At 42.3% G+C, this 14,455-nt stretch overlaps 1 protein-coding gene across 2 annotated transcripts in view; it reads left to right on the top strand.

Annotated features, from left to right (window-relative positions):
- GARNL3 (GTPase activating Rap/RanGAP domain like 3) overlaps positions 1 to 14,455 on the top strand; it is a 201,652-nt gene that overhangs the window by 128,640 nt on the left and 58,557 nt on the right. For both annotated transcript variants that reach the window (XM_075905774.2, XM_075905772.2), the window contains 4 exons: positions 356 to 471; positions 8,360 to 8,464; positions 10,286 to 10,360; positions 13,999 to 14,110. In XM_075905774.2, the coding sequence (XP_075761889.1) occupies positions 356 to 471; positions 8,360 to 8,464; positions 10,286 to 10,360; positions 13,999 to 14,110 (408 nt within the window). The remainder of the gene's footprint in view (positions 1 to 355; positions 472 to 8,359; positions 8,465 to 10,285; positions 10,361 to 13,998; positions 14,111 to 14,455) is intronic.

Below are 14,455 nucleotides of genomic sequence, written 5' to 3'. Positions count from 1 at the left end.
TTTTCAATTTTACAGTCTAAGGCAGCTGGCCTGACACCTGTGCCATTGACAGTACAGTGGTACATTTTTTTGTCATATATCAAAGAACTTCAGCACATTTAAATTGACTGTGAAACAGTTTCTGGAATTTACATGCTTGTAAATAAATAACGTAATAAAGTTTAGATGCTCAAAAGCAAATAACATTAAACTCTTCAAAACAACTAGAATTTTTAATTCAAAATTAAGCACAAATGTGAAACAAATCCAAATTAGTAATTTTGAAGTGAGTATCCTTAGATAAAGACAACTTGGATTCTGTAAAGGACATGAAACCCCATAAGTAACACATCTTCCTTTTTTTTATGTGTTTTAGTAATAAATGGGGAAAAAGCCACCTTGGAAACACCAACATTTGCTCAGAAACGGCAGCGCACTCTAGACATGCTGATTCGTTCTTTGTACCAGGACCTTATTCCTGATCTGCACAAGGTAAATCCAAGCCCTGAGTGATCTTTATGCACTTCATATCCCCCCAATGGCATATTGACTGGCCTGTTGCTCAAGAAGACGTCTACCCTGGTAAGCTCTGATTTGCACACAGTAAGTTGGATAGCTAAGGGGTGTTCTTTCTTTTTATATTTTAACTGCATAAAAATCAGCAGTTAGTCATATGCACAACCCTCCACTTGGCAGCCTGCTGACAACAGCTTACCGAGGACCCAAGAAGTCCAGATAACCTGCTGCCTATTAATTTCATTTAGTGATCCCTAGTTCTGTTGTTATGGGAAGGAGTAAATAACTCTTCAGTCATCTGAAGAAGTGGCCGGTGCCCACAAAAGCTCATGATCCCATCTACATGTTTTGTTAGTCTTTAAGGTGCTGCTAGACTATTCTTTTTTTTTAAAGTTTTTCTTCTTTACCAGTTATAGATTTCTATCATAGTCTCCCATAGTCGTCTCTTTTCCAAGCTCAAAAGTCACAGTCTTATTAATCTCTCCTATATGACAGCCATTCTGTACCCCCTAACAGTTTTTGTTGCTATTTTCTGAACTTTTTTCAGTGCCAAGATACCTCTTTTGAAATGAGGTGACTACATCTGCATGCAGTATTCAGGATGTGGGCATACTATGGAATTATGTAGAGGCAATAAGATACTATCTGTCTTATTCTCTATCCCTTTCTTAATGATTTCCAACATTCTGTTTCCTTTTTTGACTGCCACTGCACATTGAATGAATGTTTGCAGAGAACTATCCATAATGACTCCAAGATCTCTCTTGAGCAGTAACAACTAATTGTGGCTGGTCAGAAGGCACCAGTATGGTGTCCTGACAAGTCTCTTGCTCTGTCAGTGAAGATAACCATTTGGCTGTGGGCATGTTCGCTCTCTCTGTATGTCATGCTGGTTTTGCGCATGTAGCCAACACAACAGACCTTGAGACAGCCCCCAAGGACCACAGATATGAAGGCTCCAGAGTCAGTGTTGTTGTAAACGAAGCACAGTAATGGCATCTGGTAGATTTTACAAGGACACTAAGAATGCCTGCCCGTGACAATGGATGTAGCATGTGATTTGCCACTGCCCCCGCTGAGCAAAGAGTTAAGTTGAGGTACCCCAACGTTTATAGGCTGAGGCAAATAATCTATGATACACACCTTCCGTATCATTTTACGTGTTAATAACATGTTTGTTACCTTCCCTTGTATTTTCCTTCTGATATTTCAGACAAACATTCCTATTTGCCACCAGTTATTGTGCTTTCACTCCTGATGTTTCAGACAAAATATCACTATTCATCACTTTTGTCAAACTATTTTATAGTGTGCTTGATTGAGGTGTCCTTGTATTGCTCTGGTGTAATATATTTATGTATTCCATGTGTTTTAGCAGTGCTAGTTCTAGTGCCTAGTTCATGTCCAAACTTTCAGGCAAACACCTGCTTTTGACAGGGCTTGCCTCAGGCTTTACACCAGGCCAGTGCTTCAGGCTTTTTCTTTTTCCTATACTAATTTAGTCCTCATCATTTTTTCCATATAGTTGGGATTATGTGTTCCATATGCATTACTTTGCATTAATCAACATTGAATTTCATCTGCCATTTTGTTGCCCAGTCACCTACTTTTGTGAGTTTTTTGAAGCTCTTTGCAGAACAGTTTGGTATCAGCTGCAATTTTGTCACCTCATTGATTACCCCTTTCTGCAGATCATTTATGAATATGTTGAATAGGATTAGTCCCAGTATGGACCCGAAGGATGACACAAATGCTAGGAGTCTGACTAATAAAATGGGTGAACTAGAGTACCACGTATTAAATGAGGAGATTGACATAATAGGCATCACTGAAACCTGGTGGAATGAGGAAAATCTGTGGGACACAATCATACCGGGATATAAAATATATCAAAAGGATAGAGCAGGCCAAGTGGGTGGCGGAGTGGCACTGTATGTGAAAGATAATGTAGAATCAAATGAAATAAAAATATTAAATGAATCAACATGCTCAATAGAATCGCTATGGATAGTAATTCCATGCTCCAATACTAAGAAATTAGCAGTAGGGATATATTACCGACCACCTGACCAGGACAGCGATACTGACATTGAAATGCTGAGGGAGATTAGAGAGGCTACCAAAATAAAGAACTCTATAATAATGGGAGATTTTAATTATCCCCATATTGACTGGATATATGTTGCCTCAGGAAGAGAAGCAGAGATAAAATTTCTTAATGGCTTAAATGACTGCTTCTTGGAGCAGCTGATACAGGAACCCACAAGGGGAAAGGCAATTCTCGATTTAGTCCTGAGTGGAGCGCAGGATCAGGTCCAGGAGATAACCGTTACAGGACCACTTGGGAATAGTGACCATAATATAATAACATTTAACATGTCTGTGGTGGGAAAAACACCTCAGCAGTCCAGCACTCTGACATTTAATTTCAAAAAGGGGAATTACACAAAAACGAGGAGGTTAGTTTAACAGAAATTAAAAGGCACAATGACTAGAGCCAAATCCCTGCAAGCTGCATGGAAACTTTTTAAAGACACCATAATAGAGGCCCAACTTAAATGTATACCCCAAATTAAAAAACATAGCAAGAGACCGAAAAAAGAGTCACCGTGGCTTAACCACCATGTAAAAGAAGCAGTGAGGGACAAAATGGCATCTTTTAAGAGGTGGAAGTCTAATCCTAGTGAGATAAATAGAAAGGAACATAAACACTGTCAAATCAAGTGTAAAAATGTAATAAGAAAAGCACAAAAAGATTTTGAGGAACAGCTAGCCAAAAACTCAAAAAGAAATAACAAAATGTTTTTTAAGTACATTAGAAGCAGGAAGCCTGCTAAAAAACCTGTGGGTCCCCTAGACAATCGAGATATAAAAGGAGCAATCAAGGACAATAAAGCCATTGCAGATAAACTAAATGATTTCTTTGTTTCAGTCTTCATGGCTGAGGACGTTAGGGAGATTCCCAAATCTGCACAGTCCTTTGTGGATGATGAATCTGCGGAACTGTCCTGGCTTGAAGTGTCATTAGAGGATGTTTTGGAACAAATAGAAAACCTTAACAATAACAAATCACCGGGACTAGTTGGTATTAACCCAAGAGTTCTAAAAGAACTCAAATGGGAATTTGCTGAGCTATTATCTGTGGTTTGTAACCTATCCTTTAAATCGGCTTCCGTACCTAATGACTGGAAGGTAGCCAACCTAACACCAATATTTAAAAAGGGCTCTAGAGGCAATCCTGGCAACTACAGACCGGTAAGTCTAACTTCAGTACCGGGCAAATTAGTCGAAACAACAGTAAAGAATAAAATTGTGAGGCACGTAGAAGAACATAATTTTTGGACAAAAGTCAACATGGTTTCTGTAAAGGGAAATCATGTCTTACTAATTTATTAGAGTTCTTTGAAGTAGTTAACAAACATGCAGACAAGGGGGATCCAGTAGATATAGTATACTTGGATTTTCAGAAAGGCTTTGACAAGGTCCCTCATCAAAGGTTCTTGTGTAAATTACATTGCCATAGGATAAGAGGGAAGTTCATTTCAGGGATTGAGAACTGGTTAAAAGACAGGAAACAAAGGGTAGGAATAAATGGTAAATTTTCAGAATGGAGAGGGGTAACTTGTGGTGTCCCCCAAGGGTCAGTCCTGGGACCAATCCTTTTCAACTTATTCATAAATGATCTGGAGAAAGGGGTAAGCAGTGAGGTGGTAAAGTTTGCGGATGATACCAAACTGTTTAGGATAGCCAAGACAGAAGCAGACTGTGAGGGACTCCAAAAAGATCTCACCAAACTGAATGATTGGGCAACAAAATGGCAAATGAAATTTAATGTGGATCTGTGTAAAGTAATGCACATTGGGAAAAATAACCCCAACTATAGGTACAGTATGATGGGGGCTAATTTGGCTATGAAAAATCAGGAAAGAGATCTTGAAGTTATCATAGATAGTTCTCTGAAAACTTCCACACAGTGTGCAGCGGTGGTCAAAAAGGCAAATAGGATGCTAGGAATTATTAAGAAAGGGATAGAAATAAGACACAGAATATCTAACTGCCCCTGTATAAAACTATAGTATACCCACATCTGGAATACTGTGTACAGATGTGGTCTCCTTACCTCAAAAAAGATATTTTGGCCTTGGAAAGGGTTCAGAAAAGGGCAACTAAAATGATTAGGGGTTTGGAATGGGACCCATATGAAGAAAGGTTAAAGTGAATGGGACTTTTCAGTTTAGAAAAGAGGAGACTGAGGGGGGATATGATAGAGGTATATAAAATCATGCGTGGTGTAGAGAGGGCGAATAAAGAAAAGTTATTTATTAGTTCCCATAATAGAAGACCAAGAGGACACCAAATGAAATTAATGGGTAGCAGGTTTAAAACTAATAAAAGAAAGTTCTTCTTCACACAGCGTGTAGTCAACCTGTGGAATGCCTTGCCAGAGGAGGCTGTGAAGGCTAGGACAATAACAAAGTTTAAAAAAGAGCTAGATAAATTCATGGAGGTTAGGTCCATAAAAGGCTATTACCCTTCGGATAGAAATGGTGTCTCTGGCCTCTGGCTGGAGAAGGATGGCAGGAGACAAATCGCTTGATCATTGTCTTCGGTCTACCTTCTCTGGGGCACCTGGTGCTGGCCACTGTCAGCAGACAGGCTACTGGGCTAGATGAACCTTTGATCTGACCCAGTACGTCCGTTCTTATGTTCACTAGTTACCTCTCTCCATTCTGAAACTATTTATTTCCTCCCTTTGTTTCCCATGTTTTAACCATTTATCAGTTCATAAGAGGACCTTTCCTCTTATCTCATGACAGCTTACTTTGTATAAAAGCCTTTAATGAGGGACCTTGTCAAAAATTTCTGGAAATCGAAATCCCCTTGTCTGCATGCATGTTGACTCCCTCAAAGAATTCTAGTAGATTGATAAGGCACAAGTTCCCTTTTAAAAAACCATATTGACTCAAATTATGTTCATCTATGTGTCTGACAATTCAGTTATTTATTATAGTTTCAGCTAATTTATCTGGAATTGAAATTAGATTTACTAGCTGGTAATTGCCAGGATCACCTCTAGAGCCCTTTTAAAGAGTTGGCATTATATTAGCTATCCTCCTGTCATTTGGTGCAGAAGCTGATTTAAAGGATAGGTTACAATCCACAGTTAGTAATTCTGCAACTTCACATTCCCACCTAGAGTGGGGTTCACATGGACAATACATCTCCAAGAATCACAGTTCTGAGATGGTAAGTCATTCCTTTCCTCCTTGCTAAAGAGTAAGTTGCTGATAAATAAAAAAAATCTTACTTCAGCGTCACCCTGTTGTGATGATAATGAGTCAGAGAATTTTAATACACCCCAAAAGAGCTGTGTTAATACTTACCGAAAGAAAGAGAAAATAGTAGTGATTGAGTGATGCACCTTTTCTTCTATTGCTGTGAGCATTGCCCATTTAGATAATCTTGAAGCAAGGACACTTGTTTGTTTCACTGCGTAAAGAAGTGTCTTGGAGGGGTCCAACCTGGGGGGGGGAGGGCGGAAAATTCCACCAGTCACTGAGCTGAGGCCATTGCAAGGAGAATATATGTTAGTGCCCTTGTAGCCATTGAGTTAGGGCGTTAGGACTGTGCTTTGTTGACGCTGGGGCTACCAGTGTTGTCAGTTGTTAGCTGCATGTGTGTTCTTTCTGCATGCTCCACTGGCTCTGGCCAGATAGCCTGTAGAAAAGGTTGGATTGAACTGCCCTTAGGACAACAGATTCAGTTCAGTGGCAAAGCTGGTTGGCCAAGTTTCTTGTCACTGAAACATCAATGCAAACAAGTTACGCATTGACACTCTGACATGGTTAGTTACCACTCTTTACCTTGTAGAATTGTGATAGAAATGTAGCCGCGTTAGTCTGGTGTAGCTGAAACAAAAAACAGGACTATGTAGCACTTTAAAGACTAACAAGATGGTTTATTAGGTGATGAGCTTTTGTGGGCCAGACCCACTTCCTCAGATCAAATAGTGGAAGAAAATTGTCACAACCATATATACCAAAGGATACAATTAAAAAAATGATCACATATGAAAAGGACAAATCAAATTTCAGAACAGAAGGGGAATGGGCGGGGGGAGGTAAATGTCTGTGATTTAATGATATGAGAAGTGATAATTGGAGAAGCTAATTGTAATGGGTAAGATAATTAGCATCTTTATTCAAACTTAAGTGTAAAGTGTCAAATTTAAGCATGAATGACAGTTCAGAAGATTCTCTTTCAAGTGTAGTCTTAAAAGGCCTTTGAAGCAGGATGCAGGTAATCAAGTCGTTGAGACAATGTCCTTTCTGGTTGAAATGGCAAGAAACTGTTTTTCTTTAAAATAAAATACAGGACTATGTAACACTTTAAAGACTAACAAGATGGTTTATTAGATGATGAGCTTTCGTGGGCCAGACCCACTTCCTCAGATCAAAAGTGGGTCTGGCCCACGAAAGCTCATCATCTAATAAACCATCTTGTTAGTCTTTAAAGTGCTACATAGTCCTGTATTTTGTTTCAGCTATACCAGACTAACGCGTCTACATTACTATCACTGTTTTTTCTTTGTGATCCTGTCTGATATCTGTTTTGTGGGCATGCAGACATGGGATATAGTGTATTTCGATTTCCAGAAATTTTTGACAAGGTCCCTCATGAAAGGCTCTTATACAAAGTAAGCTGTTATAAGATAAGAGGAAAGGTCCTCTTATGAACTGATAAATGGTTAAAACATGGGAAACAAAGGGAGGAAATAAATGGTTTTGGAATGGAGAGAGGTAACTAGTGAACATAAGTACATAAGAACGGCCGTACTGGGCTGCTCTGTCTCTGGCTTCCCCAAGTCCGCTGCTGCTGAAACTGACCAGCGGCTGACTTGGGGAAGCCGGGGACAGAGCAGCTGGGGGGCTGCCGGATTGGTTCCGTAGCACCGCCCTCTCCCACACTGCGCAGTTCCCCGCCGACCCCCCCCCACCCTGACCCCTCATAACCCCACTTCCGGTACTCCGGCATATCTGATAATCCGGCACCTCCTGGGTCCTAAAGGTGCCGGATTATCGGAAGTTTTCTATATATAGAATATATATAGTATAGTGTTAAATGCAAACTACTAAAAAGAAACCAAAACAGCATATTTTTCATGGTAAAGTTTCAAAGCTGTATTAAGTCAATGTTCCATTGTAAACTTCTGAAAGAACAATCAGAATGTTTTGTTCATAGTTATGAACACACTCCAATCCCATGGTATTCGTAGCTCTGAGGTTCTATTGTGCTTGGTATTGGGATGTTCTGGTAGTATCCTTTTGAAAGTATTTAGGTAAATACTTAGTGTCTAGGTGTGTTTATATATTTGCAAGACAGCCCTGTTTTGTCAGGTTCATGTATTTGACTGTGAACCTGCAAGCAGACATCTGTTTTGTAACATGGTCTGACTTTTGCTTATAGCCTGATTCATTAACTTTGGTTTATAGTAGCACGGCTTCACTTTCGTTCAGGCCTTAGGGTTTATACCATATCCCTTACACCGGACCTGAAGTCTCAAGCTCTCTCTTGCTGCATATGTCATCCCTGATATACTGTATAGCAGCATGTTACGTGTGAAGAGTATTATAACTGTTCCACAACCATGTAAATCAAAAGGCTAAAGCTCAGATTCTTAGATGCATCAGTAGGAGCATATTTCACTGAGGTTATTTTTATTAATATAATCTAAACTTAAACTGAAGTCACAGGAAATAATGAATAAATACAACAGAGTCAAGTGATGACAGATGAAATTTTTGAAAAAATTGGAAAAGTTTGGTTCAGTAATGTGTTTTTTGTTTTTTGTTTTTTTTTAAAGAACATGCTTAATAGAAGGTCCTTCAGCGACGTTTTACCAGAATCCCCCAGATCAGCACGGAAGAAAGAGGAGGCCCGTCAAGCAGAATTTGTCCGACTTGGTCAGGTTGGTTTCATGTGGAAGGTATTGGTCAAATTAATCACTTCATTAGGCTATGTGGAGTAAGATCAGGGAAGAATGCAATTTTGAGTGACCAAAATCATCAGAATAGCCATACTGGGTCAGATCAAAAGTCCATTTAGCTCAGTATCCTGTCTGCTTACAGTGGCCAACACCAGATGCCCAAGAGGGAGGGAACACAACAGGTAATCCTCACGTGATCCCTCTCCTGTCATCCATTTCCAGACAAACAGAGGCTAGGGACACCACTCCTACCCATCCTGGCTGATAGCCATTGATGGACCTAACTTCCATGAATCTATCTAGCTCTTTTTTGAACCCTCTTAAACTTCTAGCCTTCACCACATCCTCTGGCAAGGAGTTCCATAGGTTAACTGCACTGAGTAAAGAATGTAAATATATCTTTTTTGAAATGATGTGATTGCATCTGTATGCAGTATTCAGGATATGGGTGTAGGATATGGGTGTATTTAGGATAGAGGCAATAAGATGTTTTCTGTTTTATTCCCTATCCCTTTGTTGATGATTCCTAACATACTGTTTGTTTGTTTGTTTGTTTGTTTGTTTGTTTGTTTGTTTGTTTGTTTGTTTGTTTGTTTGTTTGTTTTTTTGACTGCTGCTGCACATTGAGTGGATGTTTTCAGAGAACTATCCACAATGACTCCAAGCTCTTCATAGTCTGCTTTGGTCTTAACTATCTTGAACAGTTTGATGTTTTCTGCAAATTTTGCCACCTCACTGTTTACCCCTTTCTCTAGATCATTTATAAATAAGTTGAATAGGATTGGTCTAACCCTTGAGGGACTCCACTAGTTACCTCTCTCCACTCTGAAAACTGACCATTTATTCCTACCCTTTGTTTCCTGTCTTTTAACCAATTATCAGTGAATGAAAGGACCTTTCCTCTTATCCCATGACAACTTACTTTGCTTAAGAGCCTTTGATGAGGGACCTTGACAAAGACTTTCTGTAAATCTTAGTATACTATATCCACTAGATCCTCCTTGTCCACATGATTGCTGACTCTCTCAAAGAATTCTAATAGATTAGCAAGGCATGATTTCCCTTTACAGGTACAGAAGCTGATTTAAAATATAATTTACAAACTACAGTTAATATATTGTTCCACAAGCATATGCGAATAGTGTCACTTAATGTATTGAAATGCACTCTTCAAAATGTTACGTGAACTATAACAGGCCAGGTACAGTAGCAGTCCTTGTGCTGGCATGAAGGGCGTAATTAACTCAAGGACGTATTTGTGGATGTGATGACTTTTTATTGTTTAAGGTGTTCTCCATTAAGATATTTGCTATGTTGTTAATTTGGTTTGAGCCAACAGCAGATATATATTGCCTGATATTTAATTTTCCAGCATCTTGCTGAACAGTTTAATCTCTGCTCAAACACACATGGAATGGCTTATAAAGAAATGATGTAATGTGGCACAGAAATTCACAGCTGGATCTATTGCAATGATAGTCTGAAATGGCTTCCTTCCCTTCCCCAACAGTCTGTTTCCATTAGGGATGTTAAAATTAGATTATTTGGCTATAATTGAATAGTCGATGCAAAATGGGCGCCTCCGCAACACTTCAAAGGAGAAAGCGCTGCGGTGAACACAGGGCCAGCAGGGGACTGAGTCACCTGCTGGCCTCGTACCCCCTGTGTCATTTCAAAGCGGTAGTGCCACATGGACCCCGGGGTCAGTTGGGATAGTCGACTAGTCTCCTTAGCTTTAATATTCATCCATTGGGTGTTACTGATTAAGAACACACTTTAAATTGAAGACCTCTCTTGTTTAAGGCACTGAAACTGAAAACCATTGTGAGAGGAGATGCCCTAACTAGTTCAACAACCACAAGTCTCTATAAAAAGGAGGTGAGTGGACATTTATACATGATGATGTGCATAACTGCTCAAAATCTCGGCATTTCAGGTGCTATTGAATATGGGCCTACATTCCTGTTCTTATCATGTCTGTATGTCATTTGATTCCATACCAGAAGAGAAAATACTGAAATATTAATCCATGTTTCAGTGCATAGTATTAAAATGACTCTGCAGGCAAACCCAGTAAAAGGTGGCCAAAGGATAGGTATGGAATCTGTTGGAACCAACACTGGTTTCAGCAATCCCACTGTTGTTTGGCTGAAGTAGTTAAAAAAAAAAAAAGCCAGTTCTTTTTTGTGCACATAACTTTTGCTTTGTGTTGCAAATAAAATGAAATTGCATTGTTGTTGCCAGATTTTTCCTGACCATAGTGTGGGTATCTAGGAGTGGATAGCACAAGGAGCCCCTTCGTGCGTTCCACACACAGGCCAGATACAGTAACAGTTCTTGTGTGTGGAGAAACACTGAATGGTCATGCCCGGAGACATCAGCATGCTGAAAAGGTTAAAGATAAGGTGGTGCCATGGCCTCATCTCTTTTGGCTGCAATCTGTGAAGCTGGTCAAGTAGAGAAGACTGAGTCATATAAAGTGCTGCTGCAGCATATGCATTTCATCTTCATAATTCCTGCTAGAGCTACTCAGAAGGGAAATTTTGCACCACCACTAGCATTTACCAGTGCCTAAATTCCACTATCTGAACCATAGAGCAAAAGGGAATTCCATATAAATGTTGGTAACCATGTATGTTCTGGGTGTGAACTAAGGATATTAAATATCAGTTAATTTACTAGTCGAATAGTTGATGGAATTTCTATTGACTAGTCGATAGGCACTTCCGCATTTCTCCTTTGAAATGTACAAGAGCCCCCGCTGCCACCATGGTCTTTCAAAGCGGCAGCATTGCATGGAGCCCAGGTACAGACTCTGTGTGGCACTGCCACTTTGAAGTACTCCCGCTTCCCCTCCCTCTGTCCTGTGCTGCCTCTATCTGATAGAGGCAGCGGGGTGGAGGAGCAGGAATCGACTAGTCGACTCAACTATCTGATAAGCATTTGCAAATATAAGTGGCATTTGCTTATCAGATTAGTCGACTAGTCCTTAACATCCTTAGTCTGTTACCTCATTTCTGAAACAGTAGCACAGAGGAAATGCTTTCAGCGTTTCACTGGTTGTCTGCTGTATGTCACACTCAGCAAAGTCAAACTGCTAAGCGCCCCGACTTCTGGGAATTTACCCCAGATGTCTTATCTTGAGGTACAGGAGCAGTCTGAACACCAAGTGCTCTCATTTCCTGCATCTGCTAGAAATGTCCTTTTTTCAAAAGGTGATTCAGTGCTCCAGTCTCACAAATGTCACTTATATTTGTTAACTTCCCAAACTCAGTGAGGGGTTTTTGCATCCCCAGGGAAACAGACCAAAGTCTGATATTTTTTAACTCCAGAAGTTAAGCACTGAGCATTCTGTCCTGCTAAAGATGCCCACATGTTACTTGTCAGCCATTGTACTTTAAATTAGGGATGTGAATGGTTAAGTGGTGTGGGCTGGAGCAGTTCCTACACATTGAGGACACGGGCTGCTCCACCCCGCAGGCCCTGCCATGGGCAAAGGTGCACCAACCCAGGCAGCACAGCCTCTGTCTGCAGCAGGCCTGGCACCAGTGCACCACAGGCAGCGATACTTCAGCCCAGCTGGAGCAGCCCCTCTCCACAGCAGACCCAGCCCAGATACGCCACAGATGAGTGCATCAGCCTGGCCAGAGCAGCTCCTGCCCAACCTTCAATTGGTTGTCTGGTGAAACATTGCATTTAACTGGTTAACCAATTAAATGGTATTTCACATCCCAAGCTTTGTATTTCCTAGTGCCATGGACATCAACCACTTGATCGCAATCAACTGGTCAATTGCGGGGGCATGGCCAGTCAATCATGAGGTGTGCCTGGCCCCCCCTTGTTCTCTCCAATCCCCAACGAGGAGCCTGCGCTGGCGCTACAACCTCCTGCAAAATGGAGCTAGTGCCAGCTTCCTGCAGTGTGGTGGGGAAGGTCCTGAGGCTGCGCACCAGATCTGGCTTCTCAGGAAGCACACGCTGCTCCTCCCCTCCCCGCAACAGCAGGTGTGCTTCCTGAGATGCTGATTCTGGCACACAGCCGCAGGACTTCCCACCCCTTCTCCCTCCGCCCCCCTGCCCCCACTGCAGGAAGGCAGGGAGCACACTCTGCCCACAATAGTGCATGCGCTTTTTTGTCTTCCTTTCCTTCCCCAGGCTCTGGGGAGGCGGGAGGGAGGTTAAGATGGCGGCGCAGGATCCCCACCAGCACCCTGCCCCCTGTCCAGACCTCCACCAGCACGCTGCTCCTGCTCCCTGCCCAAGCCCCCACCAGCAACCTGGCCCCAGGCTAGACACCAGCCAGTACCCTGGCCAGATTCCCACTAGCACCCTGTCCCCTGGCCAGACACCAACAAGCACCCTGCTCCTGCCCAGACACCCATCAGCACCCTGGCCAGACACCTACCCCCAGCTTGCTCCTGTGTCTTATTTTCCACTCAGAATCGGCACCCACCCCCATACTGATTCCACTGAGTGGCAGCTCTGCCCGCACAATGGATCCCTCATTTCTGGTCCCACAAATTCCACTAACCCTGGAGCTCCACAAGAGTTAGACCGGCCTGAGGCCTTGAACCTCAGTCCTACCTACTCTTCCCCCCGTCATGGAGCTGGAGTGTCAGGGGACTGAGGTGTCTCAGTTGGGGCCACATCAGTGAGGGTTGGGGTTTTTTGGAGGGGTTGGTTTTTTGCATCTCACTTGTGTGGTCCCCCACTGATTTTAATGTGGTCAGTGGCCCCCTGACCCAAAACAGGTTCCCTGCCCCTCCCATAAATAAAAACAATGCTGAAAGGTTTTATGTTAGACATAGTATTTTATTTAAAAATGAAACCTGGCCAACAAGCCCCCACTTGGGGCCAAGCCTCCATCTGGGCGCAGCATCATAACACTCCTGCACCACCCACAGAGTCCAACCATGAGCCCATCATATACCTGAACCTCCTGTTCTGAGCCCCTCACATACCCAAATGCCTGCACCCCCACATCCCAATCTTTGCAACACTCTTGCACCATCCACACACTGCAAATCTGTGTCCTACGACCACCATACTCCCAATCCCCCTGCCCTGAGTCCGTCATACACCCCAACCCAAAGTCCTGCACCCCCACATCCACAAGCCTGTGGCTTGAGCAGCACCCCAACTCTCCACCTTACCCCAACATTCTCCAGCCTGGAGCCCCTTCCCCGAGCCAGCATCCCCTTCTGCACCTCCTGCTGCACCCAAATTCCCTCCCAGAGCTTGCACCTCTCATCTTTTCTCACACCCAAATCCCTCATTCCCACCTCAGGGCCTGCACCTCCTGTCTCAACCCAGTGAGAGTGAGTAAGGGCTCGGGACAGAAAATGATGGAGAGGAGGGGAATGGAGGGGGCAGAGCCTCAAGGAAGGGGCGGGTCTTGGGGATGGGATGGGGTAGATTTTGGCTTGCTCTGACATTTAAAAAGTGATCTTGGGTGTAAAAAGATTGGAGACCACTGTCCTAGTGTATTTACCATACGTTGCTTATGTCATTTCACAGCCATGGGAGGCCCAGTGTTTCTGCAGTAATTTTCCTCATGAAGTTGTTTGTGCGGATTCTTGGGGCCGGTCCTTGCTAGTTTCTACAGATGTTGGTGTCCTGCTAATAGACGGTTAGTAAATGATGCAGCATTTGTCTAGAGGTCAATATTTATGTACCTGACCATTTGAATCAATGGTGCCTATGAGGTTGTAAGAAACTCATCATTACTTACGATAGTTAAGACCATATCTGTGACCATAGAACCTTACTATCAGGGCTTTTAGAATTTAGCAGCAAAGATTTGCTCTGCACTAAAACTAAGCAAATCAGATCATCTTGAGGGCCCTGTTTAATGAAGACTTCTGAATATTTCATTGGTTTCAGATGCTGTTTTCTTGGCTGTCTGAAAGGACTTTTTATTAAGTCAAATCAAGCTCAAGGGTATCCATGCAGCCTTCTGGTACTTCGCAGTCCT

Source organism: Pelodiscus sinensis, chromosome 23, assembly GCF_052426305.1.
Source record: "Pelodiscus sinensis isolate ZL-2025 chromosome 23, ASM5242630v1, whole genome shotgun sequence".
NCBI lineage: Eukaryota > Metazoa > Chordata > Testudines > Trionychidae > Pelodiscus > Pelodiscus sinensis.
This window is presented reverse-complemented; position numbering and strand designations above follow the sequence as displayed.